Source organism: Rissa tridactyla, chromosome 13 (genome assembly GCF_028500815.1).
Source record: "Rissa tridactyla isolate bRisTri1 chromosome 13, bRisTri1.patW.cur.20221130, whole genome shotgun sequence".
NCBI classification, from domain to species: Eukaryota; Metazoa; Chordata; class Aves; order Charadriiformes; family Laridae; genus Rissa; species Rissa tridactyla.
Genome location: NC_071478.1, coordinates 11,706,869 through 11,725,253, shown reverse-complemented (window position 1 = coordinate 11,725,253; position 18,385 = coordinate 11,706,869). Strand labels below are relative to the sequence as shown.

Genomic DNA, 18,385 nt, shown 5'->3' with positions numbered 1-18,385 from the left:
GGAAGTGGGTGTTTCAGTATAGTTGAGATCACATGAGCGCCTGAAGTGATTTAACAGCAATTCCTCACAAAAGAGAATAAAACATTAATTTTAAGTAGTGAACTAGCAATTTTGTTGAGCATTATTCTTAGTGGGGCATTGTAAAACACAGATGTAGTTTTTTTGTTATATACTTGTTTAAAATTACTCGTCAACATTGATCTGCCCTTTAATATTTTTAGCCTGCTGCAGGAAAAGGAGAGGCTTCTCTCCTGGATATGAAGAGGTCCAAGCCTGTTCCAGCATTATCAAAATATGGCTATTAGAATGTGAGGGCTTTCTTTTGTCCTGAAACTCGGAAATTTAAATCCTAATGAAATAAATAGCAAAATATTTTAGCATCCTAAATTACTGTCTAGCATACAAAATGTTGTCTAAGTTAATGGCTTGATTAACAATATTTAGGCAATACAAAAGAGCTATGTGATTTCTTATTCGTTGTCTTTAGTATTTGGTATGCTAGAAAGCAAGATTACTAATGACTACAAAGACATTTATCTAATTCAGAATGTCTCATTGGTGGCATGCTCATCCTGACCCTAAATCTGAGATGAAATCAAGTTGAAATTCTGAAAAAATCCCTCAGGAGTTTCTTTGTAATTGCTACTATGCTTAATATTAGCACTGTAACAATTCCCTGCCCTGTTGGTTCCTTGTCTGCCGAGTTAGTCTTGCTCTTTCTATCCATATATACCAATATCTTTGAAGAAAACAGAACTATTTTCTTATACAGTGTTAGGGGACCATATTGTTTATTAAAGAGTAGTTTCTGATCAAAGGAATCTGTATGTCCCCTAAAACCAGTTTGTTCTTTTAAAACTAGTGCCTTATGTACAGCCAAATTACTCCAACTCCGCCTTCCCAATGGGTGAGAGAAGGGGAGGATGAGAACTGTTGCAAGCCTGTTGCTATGGCCACGCAGCAGCAGGCTGGGCTGTTTGCGTGACTGGGATCCTGCTGCATCAGCTGCTGTACGGTGAGTCCTTCCTTACACTTTGCTACATGATGAATGTTCTTATTAGAAACATTCTTCTGAATGCCAGTAAGAAATTGGTACCCTATTAAGGGTCCCCTCCCCCAGCAACCCACGAGGTTTCATTGCATAACCAAATTGATATGTCTCAAGTGGGATCTCTAAATTAATTTGTGATTTTCATGTGAACGTTATTCTTTTTCCAAGTCAGACTATCTACTGATTTCATTCTTTCTGAGCTGATCTTGGGTGAAAGTTTGATGTTGTGCCAAGAAATGTGGCAGCGTCATCTTTTCTCCTTTCTTCTTCTGACCGAATGAAATCTGATATCCCCTAACATTTAATGTGCTTAGTGCAGAGGCATTTCAGACAACAATGAGCAAAATTTTTAAATTAAACACGGCAAAATCCTTTGAGGGTTAAACTGCAAGCGCATACGTTGAATTAAGTGAACAATTCCCTGTCCTACCATGGAATGAGAGGTGGGGCCCTGTAGTTTCAGAAAGCCACTGTTCGCTACTACAGCTATGTGCACTGAAGCAGTCCCTTTTATGTAAGAAACAGGTTTTCTTTAATGCAAATAAAGTCAAAGAATTTCCAGTTCTACTGAAAGGGGAAAAAAAAAGATGATGAGCCAGTAAGAACTGTTAATTTTTTTAATAACATTTTTCCTGTATTGAGACAATTCATGACTACTGTGTTTCTCTTTACATTTTTCTTGTCTGGTAGAATTTAATTGAATTTGGAGGATGAAGTCCAACATAATGCATTTTGTTCCTCCAGTGAGTAGGGACAGAATAATCTCTCAGTTTCCCAAGGTGAGCATTCTTTATCCTCTGTGCACACTATGTATCACCAGCCACACTGAGCTATCTTTCCCTTGTGCTAATAGTATTTTAATTTAATGTACAGTTGTTCTCTCCTGCTAAAATTACAAATTGTTTAAGGATTTATTTCAAAGATGAATGTGATCTCATGTTCCGATTCAGTGCCAATGTGTTTAATAATAATTCTCACTTCTCTTTTTAGCCTTTAGAGAAAGTGACTCTTGACACAAAAGTGTTATCTGGTAATATCTAGTTATTTCAGCCAAACATTAATTATTACATGCTTAAAGAATTCCTACACTGAGGGGAAATAAGAACCATAGCTGATACTAAATATGCAAAAAGTCTAATTAGATCTATATGGACACTTTGGTTGAAGAATTTGAGGCAATTTTCATTTTCTGTTTGTATGGGAATCTTAGTCATTGAGTGGATAAAATGTACTAGGCACTGTAGAAATAAAGGCAGAAAAGACCATTCATGTCCCCAAAGAGTTATGTACTTGAAGTATAATAGAAGAGTTAAGGATAGGGAAGGACAAGGAATTAGCATGCTGTTTTTTCAGTTGTTCAAAATATCCTTTTAAGGGAGTTAGCATTTTTTTTCCATGCTTGATCTCAGCCACATATTTTGCTTTTAATTTTATGAAAACCACCACAGTAATTTTAAGCAAATATAAGGTAAAATAAGTTTTCCTCATTTTAAACTAATTTCTAATTAAAAACTAGTAATAAAAATGGTGCTTCACACATATAAGAGATCTAAAAGACTTCATAGTAATAATGGCTTGCTGGTAGTATGCTCCCATCTATGTTTGTCTTGCGTGTCTTAGATTACTGGGATAATTTAAGGTACTTGCTGTTGTACAGAATCATGAGCAAACGTGTTTGACTGTGGAAGTTTAGCTAGTGCTTGGATGCTGACACTCAGAAAGGTGGTCAAATGATGGCACTGTCCAAAGGAGCTTTTACAAACATAACTGTGGGGAAGCCTTACTGCCTTCTAATCCAAGGTATCCTTTTTCTTATGCCAGGGTATCCCGGTACTTGACAAACTCTTTGAATTAATCTTCTCATCTATTTTTTCCTTCCTGATTTGACTTATTGCAAAGCAGACATTGCACAGTTTATCCCAGTAGCTGTTCTCTCCTGTTTTCAGTGGTACACATCTGAGGCCTCTCTGCAGTTCAAAGAGCACTTCCATGCGCAGGTCAGGACTGCTTGTCAGCAGAGCACTGGAACAGTTGGGTATGTTTGTAATAAACCACGTATGCAATGAAGAAAGTATTTTAAGCTCTTTATAGCTTGCTTCCTTCATAGGCTTTTCCTTCCTCATTTTGCTTGCTCCAGCATGTTTCAAGGCAGCTAAGTCCATGCACATGGCAGTTCTCGGACCTGTTTGACAGAGACTTAATAAAGTGCCTCTTCTTCCCATAAGTGTCAAAGATACGTTTTCTGCTGGCATAAGTAGCAATGAAAAAATAGCAGCATTGTTTAGCAACAAATAGTTTTTCAGCAGCTTTGAACTAAACTTGTTGTTCAAAAGATTAATTGATTGTTTTAAATTAGTGTTGAATTTTGCACATGCAAGTCAGAATGGCAACCAAATTCTAGAGCAGTTATGCTGTATTGTCTGTTGGTGTTCCAAATGAGCAGTTGATAAAGCTTTAGGGGGCTATAAACATACAGCACTTCTAAGTTGCTAGAAACACATAAGAACATAGCTTTAGTCTTTTAGAAGTATTACATTCTGAGAAGTTCACTTAAATGCTTCCTTAAAATTGGACCAAAAATCTGGTAAATATACAGCATTGAAAAATCCAAATAAACTGTTTTATGCCCTAGTAATAATCTTTACGTTGTTGGGTTTTTTCACATCATCTCTCTCCCAGAACTGTTACTAGTACTGATTTAATTCATGAAGCAAGGCAAGAAAGCTAAACTGTGTTAGAAATCATCACTATTCAGTGAAAATAAATAGCGCTATGTTTTAGAGATAAATGGTTTTGTGTTCCAGTGTGAAGGATCTTTCATAAAGTGGAGCTTCTATGAATGCTGACAATTAGCTCACTATTCTTTCAAATCTGGAGTTGTTGATTACAACGAGACTTGTCATGATACTCATCTTTAAGCACAACTCTTGCTAAAAAAATTTGAAGACAAAATACATCTCCCTGAGAGACATCAGTGAGTTTATTGGTTTTCAGAAGCACTGTCACTGTCTTAGTTTCATGTAGATTTGTTACAAGTGTCCAGACAAATTGCTAGCAAGATATGGTTTAGTGAATTGAGGCATTTCTTTACCCTCCATAACCAAGATCTATTTGTTTTTTTATTTCCAGAGTAAACCAACTCTCCAGTTCATTGATTCTGGTAACAGAGTATAGCTAAAAAGCTTCACATTTTGTCTTTGTGAATAATATTAAACCACTTTCCTGTCACTGCTCTCTAGATATGATTATTATTAGGTCACTTTATTGGTGGGGCAGGGATAGGAGGGACAGACAACTGAGTGTTTTGTGCAGTAATTGTAAAGCTTGACAGGAAAAAACATTATCTTCCTTTTCCATTATGCCAAGTAATGGAATATTTCTTTGTCATTTGGAAAGGTAGTCTGAGAAATTCTGTAGCTAATGGCTGTATTTAAGACTCTCTTGATATTCCATCAATGTGTTAAATTGTGTAATCTAGGGAGGCTTTTTTCCCCCAGTATGAATTAATGGAACACATACCTCTAAACCATCACTTACTTTTTTGCACTTCCCTTAAGGTCATTGATTTTATTCAGTATTTTATCAGTAACAGTTAATTGGGCAGAGACATGTCAGCAGCTTAGAGGCCTGTGGCCACCCTCCTACATTGACTGGCACACAAAATGCCTTCTTTATTCAGAAATATTAGTAATGCAACTTAACAGTCAAGATTTAGGCTATTTAGAATAGATAACTTGGAATCAGCATCACACGGAAGCCTAATATAACCAGAAATAATATTCAATAGAAGATAAATTAATTTGTTTAAAAACCCATTCTTTGATACAAAAGAACATTAAACCTCTTAAGCCATTTTTGTAGCGTGTACATGGCAGATGTCAATCCAAGTTGAGGTCAGCAAATACACTTAACATTCACTTATCCACCGGTATCTCCTAAAAAATACACTACATTTCAATTTTAAGAATGCAGGCTGAGTCACCTAAAGCCCATCTGCTGTATTCTGTGGGAGGACCCAGAGCAAAGAGGATTATTTGCATGAAGCCAGGTTCAGCTTAATATTATTCCAGATAGCCAGAAAATGTATTGGCTCTAAACATGTGGGTTTTCTTCCCAGAGACAAATTCTGCAGTGGGTTATTTTATTAGTGTTTCTGCACTTAGAACTTGGTTTGTACTATTAAAGTCAACGAGAAGCTTGTGATTAATTTTAATGAAAAGGATGCAGATACTCTATGGTCTTCTGTGCAAACTGACAAATGTATATACTTGTAGTCAAAACAATTTTAATAGAATAGAATTTATGCTCCACTGGATTATATTTAAGAAAAAACTATGGTGACCTCCCTCTTTTCATACAATTTAAGACTCTGATCCTGTGGCACAGTGGCATTTGGGTAAACTGGAGTCACAGGTGCATGTGCTCATCACTTGCAATTTAAGGAACTAAATCAGAATTTTTAAAGAGAGAATGTGGAAATTGGTACTAAAAACATGTAATATTTTCAAATATTTATAACAGGCTGAAAATCTCCAAAGTGGTTGTGGTAGGAGACATGTATGTTGGGAAAACCAGCCTTATCAACAGGTACAGTATATCTCAGCAGGTGGTTTGATTCTGCTCTTTCTAAAATAAATGTTATAACGTTTCCATTTCTGTCCATTCAGGGTAATACTTCATAGTTCTGTTTTAAACCATGCTTTTGGTATTAAATACAAGACAGAACAGGCTTAATATACCAACATAGAAAGTCATTCTCTGGCACTTTAGTAAGTATATGTTATATTATGAGCTGTTTTTATCCAGTCAAATATGATGCAGTGTTTCCTTACGAAATCCACTCTAAAGGCTAAACAATCAGAAGGTCCAAAAAAAAAAATAAAAATCTTTCCAGTGTCTAAGTCTTGGTTTCATGTTTTTCCCCTTACTTTTAGGGTACCTATACTTATTTCTACAGCTGCAAGACTGTAGAAGAATTTCAAGTTTTTCTGTAGCTTATTAAATAAACTTAAAGAATAGTTGATTCTTTATGAGAGGTTTTAAACAGCTCTCATGTTTTTTGTATCTAAGTCCAATGAAAAGATCGTTGAATTTCTGTAGCTTATGATCACCATGACAGCTTTCTGTCTATGTTTGTCTTCTATTATTGTTGTTTCTTTCCCATTCTTAAGTAGGTATGATAAGTTTTTAATCTCATTGTTTAATCATTTGGGTCATTATTTATGACACAAAATATGTTCCCTTGTAACTAAAACTATAAAATACTGTATCTTCCTTGGCAGTCCCAAGATATTTTATTCTGATTTACATCTGATCCTGAGAGCTTAATAGATGTATATGCTTTCTAGTTTGTTATCCAGTAGCTCCTTTTTTTTAATTGGTTTTATTGATCTTTTTATATAAGCTTCTGCAATATATAGTGATTACACAGTTAGTTAATTCTTGTCTTCGTAATTTACCCTAGGTAGTGTTAGTTTTGCAGTTATTTGTAGTTGGGTGTTACTAGTGTTTCATCTCTTTTATTTCTTTTTTTTAATCACAGATTTTGTAAAGATAATTTTGACCGAGACTACAAGGCAACCATTGGAGTGGATTTTGAAATTGAACGTTTTGAAATAATAGGAATACCATACAATCTCCAGATGTAAGTTGAAACAGCGTGGTTAAGTATTGCACAGAGTATAATCTCAGCTGAGCTTGAGCTGCTGCAGCCTCTAGTGGAATTTAAAATAATAAAAATACACGAAGAATAACATTATCTGAAAACCAGATTCTGTACCTGGACTTTTAGTAAAAATTTTACCTTCCTGGATTTCACATCCCTAAGAAATATTATAAGTTTGTAAATGAAAATTCATCTTGGATGTCTTGCGCCATTTCAGTGGAGTTCTGCCTTTTTTACTCAAGTTTCTTGAAAGAGTAGAGGAAGCTTTTGCCCCACAAACTTTGTATAGTTCTACTGTTACACCATACTGTTTAAGTTTAGTAGGCACACTGAGTACTGAACTTGGCTTTACTGGGGACTTTGTTCCTGCAACCATTGAAATTAATGCTAAGGTGTCCAGTGATTTCAGCATCTCTTACTTAGGGACTAAGTGATTTTCTCCAAATTGTAGAAAGACTAGAGCGTTTTTATTAGAATGTGAACCTAGAATCTTTGATTTTCAGCTTTGTTTATCAGACTAGTGGAAATCCTATCCTTCTCTCACATGCTGTGGTTCTGCTGAAGGATGTCCTTTGGTATTTCCAGTGGCTAGCAGTACTGTTCTGTAGAGGGCATTATTCAATCATTTATGCTGTAGTGTGACCTAGAGCAGAAAAAAGACACTTTGTGTGAAGTATTTTAGTGCATGAATCTTAAAAACCTTTTCACTCAGGAACGTGTTTTTTCTGAGATATTATTGATGATAAAAGGATGGGTAGTGGGATTTATTGAAAAATACTCAGAAATCCATTTTCCAGTTATTTCAGTAACATTCTGTTCTTGAAAATTCTGCCAGGCTCTATACTTTTGAAAGTTGAGTCCCTCTAAAAATGTAGGCTGATGCATCAGTATATTGCCAGCTAGAGTAATAAGGTTCATGAGCTATTAAACATCAGGTTGCATTATCTGCAGAATCGTCAGTGTCAGGGTAGAAAGTTTCCATATGATAAGCACTAGTGCCCCCTTTTGCTGAGAGATTTCCATACAAGATAAATTTGCAAATATCCATGACTGACAGTACTAGGCTATAACAAAAACCCAAAGCTCTGAAGTGTTGGCAGTAGCTGAGAGGACTGTGTATCATGTTCTTTAATAGGAAGCGGTTTCTTGATTTTTCTTTAATGGTGTCATTAGTACCTGGTGGACTGAGCTGTAGGTCTCTAATTTCTAGTGTATGGACAGATATCGTACCTAGCAGTTGGAAGATTCTAATATGGGCTAATGTATGATTTAGCTAGTATTAGCACAATAAATTTTAAAAATTAGATTGAGATAGAAATACATGCAAATGACATAGATGAGGAAAAAATATTTTAAGAAAAAGGTATTACCATGCAGAATATGAATATTTGAATTGTCTCCAAATTGACCAGTATTAAAAAAAAAAAAATTAAAAAAACAAATCTAAAAAACAGAGTTCAAATGTCTTCATTAAATAATAGAGCTTCACTGTATTTCTATCAGCAGTTAATGAGTAACATGTTCCAGATGGTAACACTTCTCTGGTGTCACATTCTTATCCAGCTTGTACCAGTCTGCTGCTTCGTTAGCATGTTTACTCGGGTTACACTGGGTTTCATTAACCTGAAATTTCTTTTTTTTCCCCCATTGCACAGATGGGACACAGCAGGTCAAGAAAAGTTCAAGTGCATTGCATCTGCTTACTACCGAGGAGCAGAGGGTGAGAACAATATTAGTTTGATCCTGGCTGTGACGGGAGGTTGTACTTTATATAGAAACATATATGTGTATGTGCTCCTTGGAAGGGTACCTGTAGACGCAGCGTGGCGGAATGGGTTGTCCGTTATTGGAGAGAAGAAGGGACTAAAAAAACTCATGAATTGATATGTTGTCACACCTGCAAGCTCTGAATGTTCTGATGATGCAGTGATAAAAATTGGCACTTGTGTCTAGGGGGAAAAGAATTTGGTTTTTGGGTAAGATTATTGCTGAAGTTAGAAATGGATGCTTCTGACATTCCCTTTGGTAAAAGACAATTTCTGCAGGAATTAAAGTGATGCCAAAATAAAAGGAGTAATAGCACTACAGACTGCAGACTACAGGTAAAGAATAAATAAGGTTGAAAACTGAAGACTTCAGTCCTACTGGGTGCTATAGAAGGAAGAGGAATAGAGAGGAAGAGAATAGTCTTCCATCTCCTCTGTGTTAAATCTGCTCTTGCACTTAATATGTAAACATTCTTTCCGTTTAGCAAGGTGAGTTGGAGAGACTTCTGATACGCATTCTAACTTAATTACTTTTTTTCTGTTATTGTCTTTTATTGCAGTTATAATAACAGTGTTTGATCTGGCTGATATCCAGACTTTGGATCACACCAAGTAAGTGTCTGTATTTTGGCATAGCCTTTAAAGCTTTTAGAGCAGGTTTAATTGCCTTTAATAGCCTGTAGTTGCTGAGAATTTGCTGGGTCGTGAGTGTATTTTCTATTGAGCTAAGAAATGAAGAATGACAGTCACTTGTTTGGATTACGTAGGGTGGGATTTTTCTGAAGAAAATGCAGAGCATAAATTTGAACCACTTACCCTTGACTTCCTTTATAGTAAGTAGAGAGAAAAAGGCACTTCAATAAGAGCTTAATCCTTGCAAAATTAGACACCCAGGAAGAGATGAAGTGCACCTGAAAAGCATCCTTTTTTCCCCCCCTCTGTTTGCTGTAAACAGAATAACAGGCTGGCATCTGATGTAAATGGTGAAATTGATGAGATGTATCTCATGCATACTGTCTCAAGAACCTCTTGTTTTCTAAGTACACTGTTAGCCCGAAATTATTTTCTTTTTCTAGTTTCTGTAGTGAGTTTGGTAGGAGGTAGGCTGTCAGAAAGAAGAAGGAAAATTAAAAACTCAAAGTGTGTATAGATACAGTTAAACTTACTGGTTCAGATATTTGTAATGATTTGGTTGCAACAGCACGCTAATTGTTGTAAGTGAACTTGTTTTGCTTTAAACCCTCCATGGATCTATGATCCACACTGTTGTTGCCAGCTCAGAGTGTGTACATTTCGAACATACTGTTGTGACTGTAATGCAGGTAACATGCTTGTTTGCAATCTGTACTCTGTCTTATTTGAATGTGTATTAGACTATTTCCTTAGAGTACTGCTGTGGTATTTAGCTCATTTACATAGGACTTTGTAAAATAATATATATATTAGTGTCTCTGCTTGGTTGAAAATAATCGAAGCCTGTGAACCTGATTTTCCCCCCCACACACACTCCCTTCCCTCCTTGACTTATGTTGGATGACTCAAGAGGAACTTGATTGCCAGAGTAACAAAAATACAAAAGCTTATGAGGCAGGAGTCATGCAGCCTTCATAGGGTGCTGGTTTTATAATGCTGAATTGATTATTTCACTCTTCTTTATTCACGTTTGTATCTAATCTGCTATGTTGTTCCTATTTTTTCCTCTGCTTCTTATTTTCTTGTTCTTTATCAAAAACTTTTATCAAAACTTTGTCACCTCCCTTATACTGATAAATACTCTCTCTGGGTCCTAAAATCATTGTTGAATTTGCCCTCTACATTGGGCATGTTTGATCTTTTCATTAGTGGAAGGCATGTATTCAAAGGAGTTGGAATAGCTCCTGGTCTCTTTCTGTCTAGAAGAAAACGCTTTTCATACTCTCACATAAGTTCATCCTCTCACTTTTCTTATGACCCTATTATTTGTCACCTTCTCCTATATTCCTCAGTCCCTCTGATTCTCTAGCTTCTTTTTTGTATTTCAGACAGTGGCTAGAAGACGCATTGAGGGAGAATGAGCCAGATTCCAGCTTCATCTTTCTGGTTGGAACAAAAAAAGATTTGGTGGTCAGTAAATTAAATGCAGATTAGGAAATCATATTTCCCCTAGTTCCTTAAGCAATTGCCCTTACAAGTTGTACACAATGCTGTTGAGGTAAAAGCCTTGAGGGAAAAGCCTAAACAGAAAGAAAGAAGATCACAGGTAAAAAGAACAACACATATGGAACCAATGTAAGAAGACACTTTATGAAAAAATGGGTAGTTAGTGAAATATCCCTATTTCCATTCCTTGCATGACATTTTCCAAACAGATACAAACAACTGAAAAGGCAGAGAAAAGTTGGGTGCAAAAAATAAGAGAGTGCATGATGATCTTGAAGGTTGGGGGTTTTTGTTTTTTTTAGGGACAGTGTGTTCGTTATTCAGGAAGAGGGAAGAATTCGTACTTAATTGAATGTGACATCATTTTCAGAAGAAGAGGCTATAATGCACTTACCCTATACCTTTCTGAGTCTTGTGCATATCTTTCTCTAGCTATCAATGTGTAATTCTTAAAGATTTCAAAACAAACTTGCTTCTTCTGCTCTTTAGTTGATTTTTTTTTTTTTTCCATTTCCCCTTCCACCCCTATCTGCTATAGTATCACTTATGCAGTTTGTTTCTTACCCTTCACTGAAAATAAGTCCCAGAAAGCTGCATGTCTGACAGTTTTCTGGTACTTTGTGTTGCTTATGCTGCTTTTTCTGAGATGCAGTAAAAGCTTAATGTGCCAGACCTCTGAGGATGCAGATCTGAAGTCTTGTCTAAGCTAGAATTCCTTACTGTAAGTTAGTTTCTGGTTTTAGAATGATAGCACTTTCAACTGAGAGGGAGACAAGAGCGAAGCAAAGGATTGTGGGTTCTAGGTATTACTTCAGTATGAAGCCAATACCTTCCCAGTTGGATTCACTCTACTTCTCATCCTGATGTCACATCATCCTTTGTGGATTTTTAGAATTCTTCTCAATTGTGCAGGAGTTCCCCATTGTAAGACAGTGCACAGAAAACTGTACAAACAAAAAAGACTGGTATCTTCCATCACAAATGGGCTAGAAATTGAAAGCAAATAGCAACATACTGATATGGTTGATCATAGACAACAAATAAGAGGGGGAAAAAGACCTGAAAACTAAGTGCAAGAAAGCAAAACCCATTGAAGGAGCAAGAAATTTTAGTCTTAAGAAGAGATAAGAAACAGCAAACATAAAAAGTAAGGGGAAGGCCATTGTGTTACGATGCAGTAAAAATAGATGGAGTAGAAGAAAGGATCCGAGACAAAGAGAAGAAAGACTAAACCCATAGAACCATTGTGATTAGTTGGTCCGGCAACTCTTGTGCTGAGGATGATGGGGTTACAAGAATTTAAAGACCAGTAACTGAGCTGTTGTCTTTGTAGCTCCCTGCCACACTGTATAGTTAGATACAATGGTCACACTTGTTAACTGTTGTTTTGTTTCAGTGCTGTGGGAGGTGAATGGAAACTTCAATTTTAAAAGCAGGACTAATTACTTGAATATTCTTGCCATCATGTCTGATTGCACAAGTTCTAAGGCAAAGCCAGAAAGGCCACTGTGAAAATTGGAAGCATCACAGTATAGGTGCTAGCAGTACTTCTATGTTATTACCATGTTATTTATGTTAAAGTTGTTCCATGTTATTTACTCAGTCAGGTGCTGTGTGTGAAAGAACAGAGCTAGATGCCATCCGCTTTGCCAATGAGATGCAGGCAGAATACTGGTCAGTTTCAGCCAAAACAGGTAAGTTACTGCAAAGGATGTTTAAAAATAGCATAACCACAAGGGCTTATGTTAAGGTGGGAGGAAGTTAAAGTTCCTTATGCCCCCATTCCCATGCAGTTTTTACTTTTTGCTGTTCTTCCATTTGTTGCTATTGGAAACTTCACGTTTATTAATGGTTAATTTTATTTGAGCATTTTTATGTGTGCTTGCACTGTCATGTTTACAGAAATGAGTACTTGAGCTGCTGTGCAATGTCTAAGCATGTTTCTATCTAAGCATATTACTATCTAAGCATTCATAGGTAGTTACATAAATACACGTGTGCCCTGCTACTCAGCATTAGCAATGAAAAAAGATTATACCACAAACTGAATTCTCTCTGTTGCTGACTAAAAATAAAGGTACAGTACGGGGTACACTATTCTAGACTAAGAAACTGAGAAATTCTCTCTGCAGTGATCAGAATGGAGATCAGATTGTTGGAGAGCCCTGTTCTGTCCCAGTATTGAGCAGGGATGTGTTCACAGATGTGCTTGTTATGCTTGATCATGTGTTGATGTGCAGTTGTAAAAACACGTAATTTCTGTCTGTTTACCAGGGGAAAATGTCAAAGAGTTCTTTTCCCGAGTTGCTGCCTTGGCCTTTGAACGGTCCATGATAAAGGAGCTGGGGAAAACTGCTGGGTGCAAGGCCCGAATTGGGACAGGAGACTTCATCAGTATGTTAAGTTTTGCTTTTTGTGTGCATTTTCCTTGTTTACAGTGTGAAGGATTGGGGAGGTTTTTTAAGCATTAAAGCCTGTTTCAAACACCTGCCAGCATATTCATGTCAGTGTCCACCTGAGTTCTAGCATATAGGAGTTACTGGGGCTGAATTCAGCATTTGTTACCCTTAGTATTGGATGGTGTAATTTCTTGTGAATTCATTTTATAACTTTTTTGTTTCTGTAGAACTGGAGAAGAGCATGATGGATATCCCAGAAGGCAATGCTAAAGTCAGCCTGAGTTGCTGCTAACTGTCAGCTGTTTCTGCAAGCACCATATTTCTCTGTAGAGCAGCATAGAGTACCTGCAAAAATGAAGGCTCTCAAACCAGAAATAGAAAGTTGTATTTTTGGAAAAAGGGGAGGAAAAACTTATCCAGACTTCCTTTCTGAGAGTTCCCTTGCTGCTGCAGGCTCACTTGTGCAGGATGGTACAATTGTTACATAAACCTTTCTCTGTGTAGTGGAAATACGACATCCTTGGCTTAATGCAAGAAGACATTGCCAGTGCCACGTGCTCACCTGTCTGCCAGAAACACTTGTAGTCACAAGTTATCTAATTTAAGTCTGTTGTTTTTTGATAATTCTCTAGAAGTCTTAGATAGTGAAATCACATTCTCATGGAAGCAGAGAACAAATGACAGTTCAGAATATAGAGTGCTATCCATATGTTTTTGCCTTCTGAGATCATAGTATAAAATAACTCTGACTTGCTTGTATGCATTCCAATTATTTTAAAACTGTTCAAAAGAAATATTTTTACATAACAGGTATGGAAGTACACAAATGCAGACTGCGTAGTTTTCACTGATTTCTCCATCCAGGAAAATCTATATTATCTTTCATTTTCCACTTCAGAATCAGAGACCATTGTTTAAATATTTCCAAGCCTAGGAGAAATCCAGGTAGGAACTTTATTGTTTTATCCCAGCTGTCTAATATTTTGAAAATGTTACCAGATAAGAATGCTATTCTTTTCCACCCTCTTGAATAAGAAAGAATTGCCATATAGATGCATGGCATAGAAAAATTAGATTTCATGTATTCCATCTTCCAAAGAGGATGCAGATTCCTTCTCTGGATTGATCTTCATGAATATTGCCTACACTGCAGTTCTTCTTTGTTGCTAAGAGTAATGACATTTTCATTATATTGTAGCTGGTTTTTTTGTTTGTAGCAATGTAATGTAATTCTGTAACCGTACGCAGTCTCAGTCATGAACTTGTTCATCCCTGTCTGTGGTAGGAGCTCTGAGCTGGTAAGTTAGATTCGATGCTGCTGCTAAGCTCTTAGTCACTCTAGCTGCTTTTACTGGACAATATAATTTGATCACTAGATGCTGGGAGCAATTTGCTCCACTGCTTAATAGAAGCAGTAATCATAGAGAAATAGTTCTGCCATTTTGTGAAAACACTTGCAAGTGTATGTGGGTTTAGAGGGATGGGAAAAGCTGGAGTTCTCCAAAGGAGGCACATGCGTGTTAAGTATGTTAAGCCCTAAGGTACTTGCCATATGAAGATACCATTCTCTGGATATGTTGCAGTGATTTGGTGTGCTGGTTGGATCAAAAAAATGTTGCCCTAATTTTGCCTTGTCAAATACCCTTTGACATAACCTTGTGAAATTAGTTCTTTAGAAATGACAATCATTGTTTAATGGGGAGAGACTGTTTCTGGGTGCTACTGAATTTCATCAAAGTAAGGCACCTTTACAATGCTCTTCTACTCTGGGCAACAGTGACTGAGGCCAAAAGGTATTCCTGTTTTAAAAGTAATTTCTGCTGGCAAGTGACATTGCCAGAAACTCGAATGACAAATAACGTTGCCAGAAATTACTATATACAAATATTTGGTCACTAAATTGTATTAGTATGATGGATTATGATAATTAAGTTTAAACTGCAAAAGTATAAAAGAAGTGAAAGGGAAATACAGTCATTTTATTTCCCTCTAATTTTTCTAGCATCTCACCAAATTTTAATATTCGGTTCTGGGTATCTAGTTAGTGATATTTCTCTAAAGATAAATGAGATGCTGTAAATCTTTTGCTTGCACTAAACCATACAAATTTATGGTCCTCCAAAATCACTATAAGCACTCAAATGAAAGAATTAATGAAGGAATGAAAGTGGGACAACAGAAAGACTGCTTCTCTAGAAATCTATCAGCAGTTTATAACTCCATACTTCTAAGATTAAAATCCAGCATTACATGCTATGCTGGCATAAAAAAAAAAAGGAACACCTTCTATAATGCTCTAAATTTCATACTGCAACCTTTTTAAATGGAGAGAAAGAAGAAAACTTATGGACAGCGACAAGTTACAGTTTCTTAAGATACTCATTCAATCGTTACAGAAACAATAGTATCTGGAAAACTGATTATAACAGGATCTTTCATATTTGAGCTGTTGAGAAAGACATTTGTTAATAAATCTATGCATCAGACTGAAAATATCTGAGATTATCTGCCATTTTCTCCCCAAACTGTTTGATAAGAAATAGGAAAAAGTGGAGGAAAAAACGACTCAAACATCCTTTTTATTACTTTTATTTTCTTATGGCATAAGCTATAGCTTCATAGCTTCAGAGAATATGGTGAATTGAGATCTAGGAACTCTGTCTTTTTTTATCATACAATCTTCACTTTGGCAATTGTGCAGATTCTGTTGGCAAAGATGCAAATGTAGCATTTGGTGGAGAAAATGAGTATGTGTGGGTATGTAAGGAGTTATTTATCCAAATGTGTCATATTTTAACCTTATGATGTTCTATGTATTTGTTCATGTCCCGAATCTGTTTCACGAGGATGACGAATATATACTCCACTGGTACCACATGCTGCACTGCGTGGGCAGCATGGCCATGGTCTTCATGTTTACTGAGTTTGAATGAGAGTAGAAACTATGATTTGCTCTACTGCAGCAAATCATGTTGTCTAGGCTGGGTGCTAGATTTCAGTGCAGACTTGTTTGTATTTACAGCTGCAAAATGACTCGGTAACAAACCCAATAAAAGATCAGCATTCCAGGTTCCCCCCCCCCACCCCCCCCCCCCCCCAAAAAAATATATCTTGTGTTTCTTTTGTTGTTGAGCTCAATTATTGTACAAAATCGGAGATGCAATCTCTTCAGCCCTGCAGTCATGTTGCTTGGAAAATCAACTGGGACAGTTTTTTTTCTAGGGATTCAGTACATTGCTTGATGTCGTTACTGATCTGTATCTTCTGGAGCTCCAAAACCTGCACATACAAATACAATACTCTGTCAGTCATTAACTATCACTTGGCAGCGGTCTGACTCCATCTGTTCTATGATGGAATCTTTGAGACTGGGATTTTTTTTTGGTTGGTTGATTTCTGGGGTGTGTTTTTTAGCCCCACTGAGACTTCCCTTGCAAAGAACTCAGTATTAATAACGGATCATCTAAAATGAATTCTGGATCATGTTGCAAATGATGCTGCTTAGGCATCATGGATCATGTTGCTTAGGCAAGCACAAAGGAAATTAATGGTCGTGGAAAAATAAATGTAAATTTGCAGGTTTTTAAACATTTCTATTTGGTGTATGTTTTATCTATGCATGTTAGTCCATTCTATCAGCAACTTAATTGGCTTTGAAGAAGTCTCAATATTGTGGAAAACAGTGTTGGAACAACTGCATTAACTCTAAACATAGGTAGGCTAAACCACAATTTTTACAGCAGTTGAAGCCCTCACAGTGATCATGGCAACAGCTGCAGTGCCAGCTTCCTTGTGGAATTTGCAGCTAAGAAATTGGAGAAGTGAAATTCAGACGGAGTCTGAAGTAAATGTAAAGAGCAATTGTAAAAATCAATGTCTCAAAATAAGTACTTATGCTGTTTCTTGTCTTAATAAGTAGAAGCTATCGTGTTAATGAGTTCCTGTTTAAATAAGTGTGCATATCTGAGCAAAACAGCTGGTAATGGATTAAAAGCCGTTTAAGGAGCAATCACTTGTCAGGCAAAGTTAATTTCTTACCATAAAAGCCTTTCCTTTTAATTTTTAGTGGTGTTTTTTCTGCCTTTTGAGTGATTATTTGACACTTAAGATATTATTTATATTCTTATAGGTCATATGATTCAGATCATTCCTGTTGGTTCCCAGCTCATGCTCAGCTCATTGTGGTACGACTGGAGTCCATTCTTCATGAATAAATATGTCCCCTCTGTGTCTTTTCAGGCTTTCATCAATAGTTAGAGGTCGTTCTAGGGAGTACAATATAATGCACTGGTGAGTGAATGCTGTAAACTCCTCTGTGTATCACAGTCTCTGAGCATGTGAGTTAAAATTAAGTGTTTGGCAAGTTGAAGTTGAAGTTGTAGCAGAAATCTGCATTTGGTAGTGGAGATGGTTGATCAGTTTCTTGTATTTTTGGCCGCAAGGTTGTTCTCACAGCAAGCAATTGCCATTTTCTGAATTCTAAGACAGGGAGTTCCAATTTTTCTGGGTTCATAGAATGGTTTAGTCTGCATGGGACTTCTCAAGGCTTACTGGCCTCATCAAACTCTACCACTGGGTGCTGCTTTGTGCTACAAAAATATGGTTTCTTAGTTTCAGCCACAGATTAATCAGAAATCATGTTTTATTTCTCTTTGAAAAAAAAAAACCACCCCTCTGCTTTTGTGCTACTAATTTTTTTTTTCTTCTTACAAAACCTCTGCTTCTCGCATGTGGGATGATGCTGAAAAACCGTTCGTAAGTGACAACTCAAGAGCTTTTCAGACCAAGCCGGCTGGCTCCTCTTTCCCACCAGAGGGAGCACTGTGGTCACTGTAGCACTAGTTCCATTTGGGCAGAGAAGCGCTTTGCAATCTCTGGCAGGCCAGCAGAGGGTATGTGCTGGGCAGCCAGTCTGTAGTTTAGACCCTTCGTTACAGGATTCTCAGTCTCAAATCACAGTGTCTGCCACCATAGCCTTAATGAAATTTTGTATCCTATTAAAATAATACTCATTTGAATGCATAAAGTATCACCAAAAATTCAGAGATTCCCACTGGAATTTCTGGTGTAGTACCTCAATAGATAAAGAAAGTGCAGTTGTTTAATAGTATTAGTCACTAAAAGTGTCAATACAGAAATCCCTCTTCTGAGTCATCAGAATTCTTACTTCCTCCAGAAAGGGCACAAATGTCAGAAAAGTGCACCCAAATGCAAAAAACTCTAGACATCAGAACTATGAGACTTCAGTAAAAGTACTGTATGATTCCAGAACGTATCCCTATGATGTAACATACCTGTCACTATTATAACCGTGCCGATACAGTCTTAAACTTCATATTACTAGAAATACATTGCATGTCAGAAT

The 18,385-nt window shown here is 36.7% G+C and overlaps 1 protein-coding gene across 2 annotated transcripts; it reads left to right on the top strand.

Moving 5' to 3' along the window:
• The first annotated feature begins 1,740 nt into the window (after positions 1-1,740).
• On the top strand, positions 1,741-16,031 carry RAB36 (RAB36, member RAS oncogene family). 2 transcript variants are annotated; one of them, XM_054219657.1, is made up of 10 exons: positions 1,741-1,830; positions 2,998-3,086; positions 5,573-5,638; positions 6,594-6,695; positions 8,372-8,436; positions 9,043-9,094; positions 10,504-10,585; positions 12,225-12,315; positions 12,896-13,015; positions 13,248-16,031. In XM_054219657.1, the coding sequence occupies exons 1-10, from the start codon at positions 1,762-1,764 to the stop codon at positions 13,310-13,312; spliced, it is 801 nt and encodes a 266-aa protein (XP_054075632.1). In that variant the 5' UTR covers positions 1,741-1,761; the 3' UTR covers positions 13,313-16,031. The 2 variants fall into 2 exon arrangements, with proteins under 2 accessions (XP_054075632.1, XP_054075631.1); XM_054219656.1 differs by having other exon boundaries at positions 12,896-16,031.
• The last annotated feature ends 2,354 nt before the right edge of the window (positions 16,032-18,385 follow it).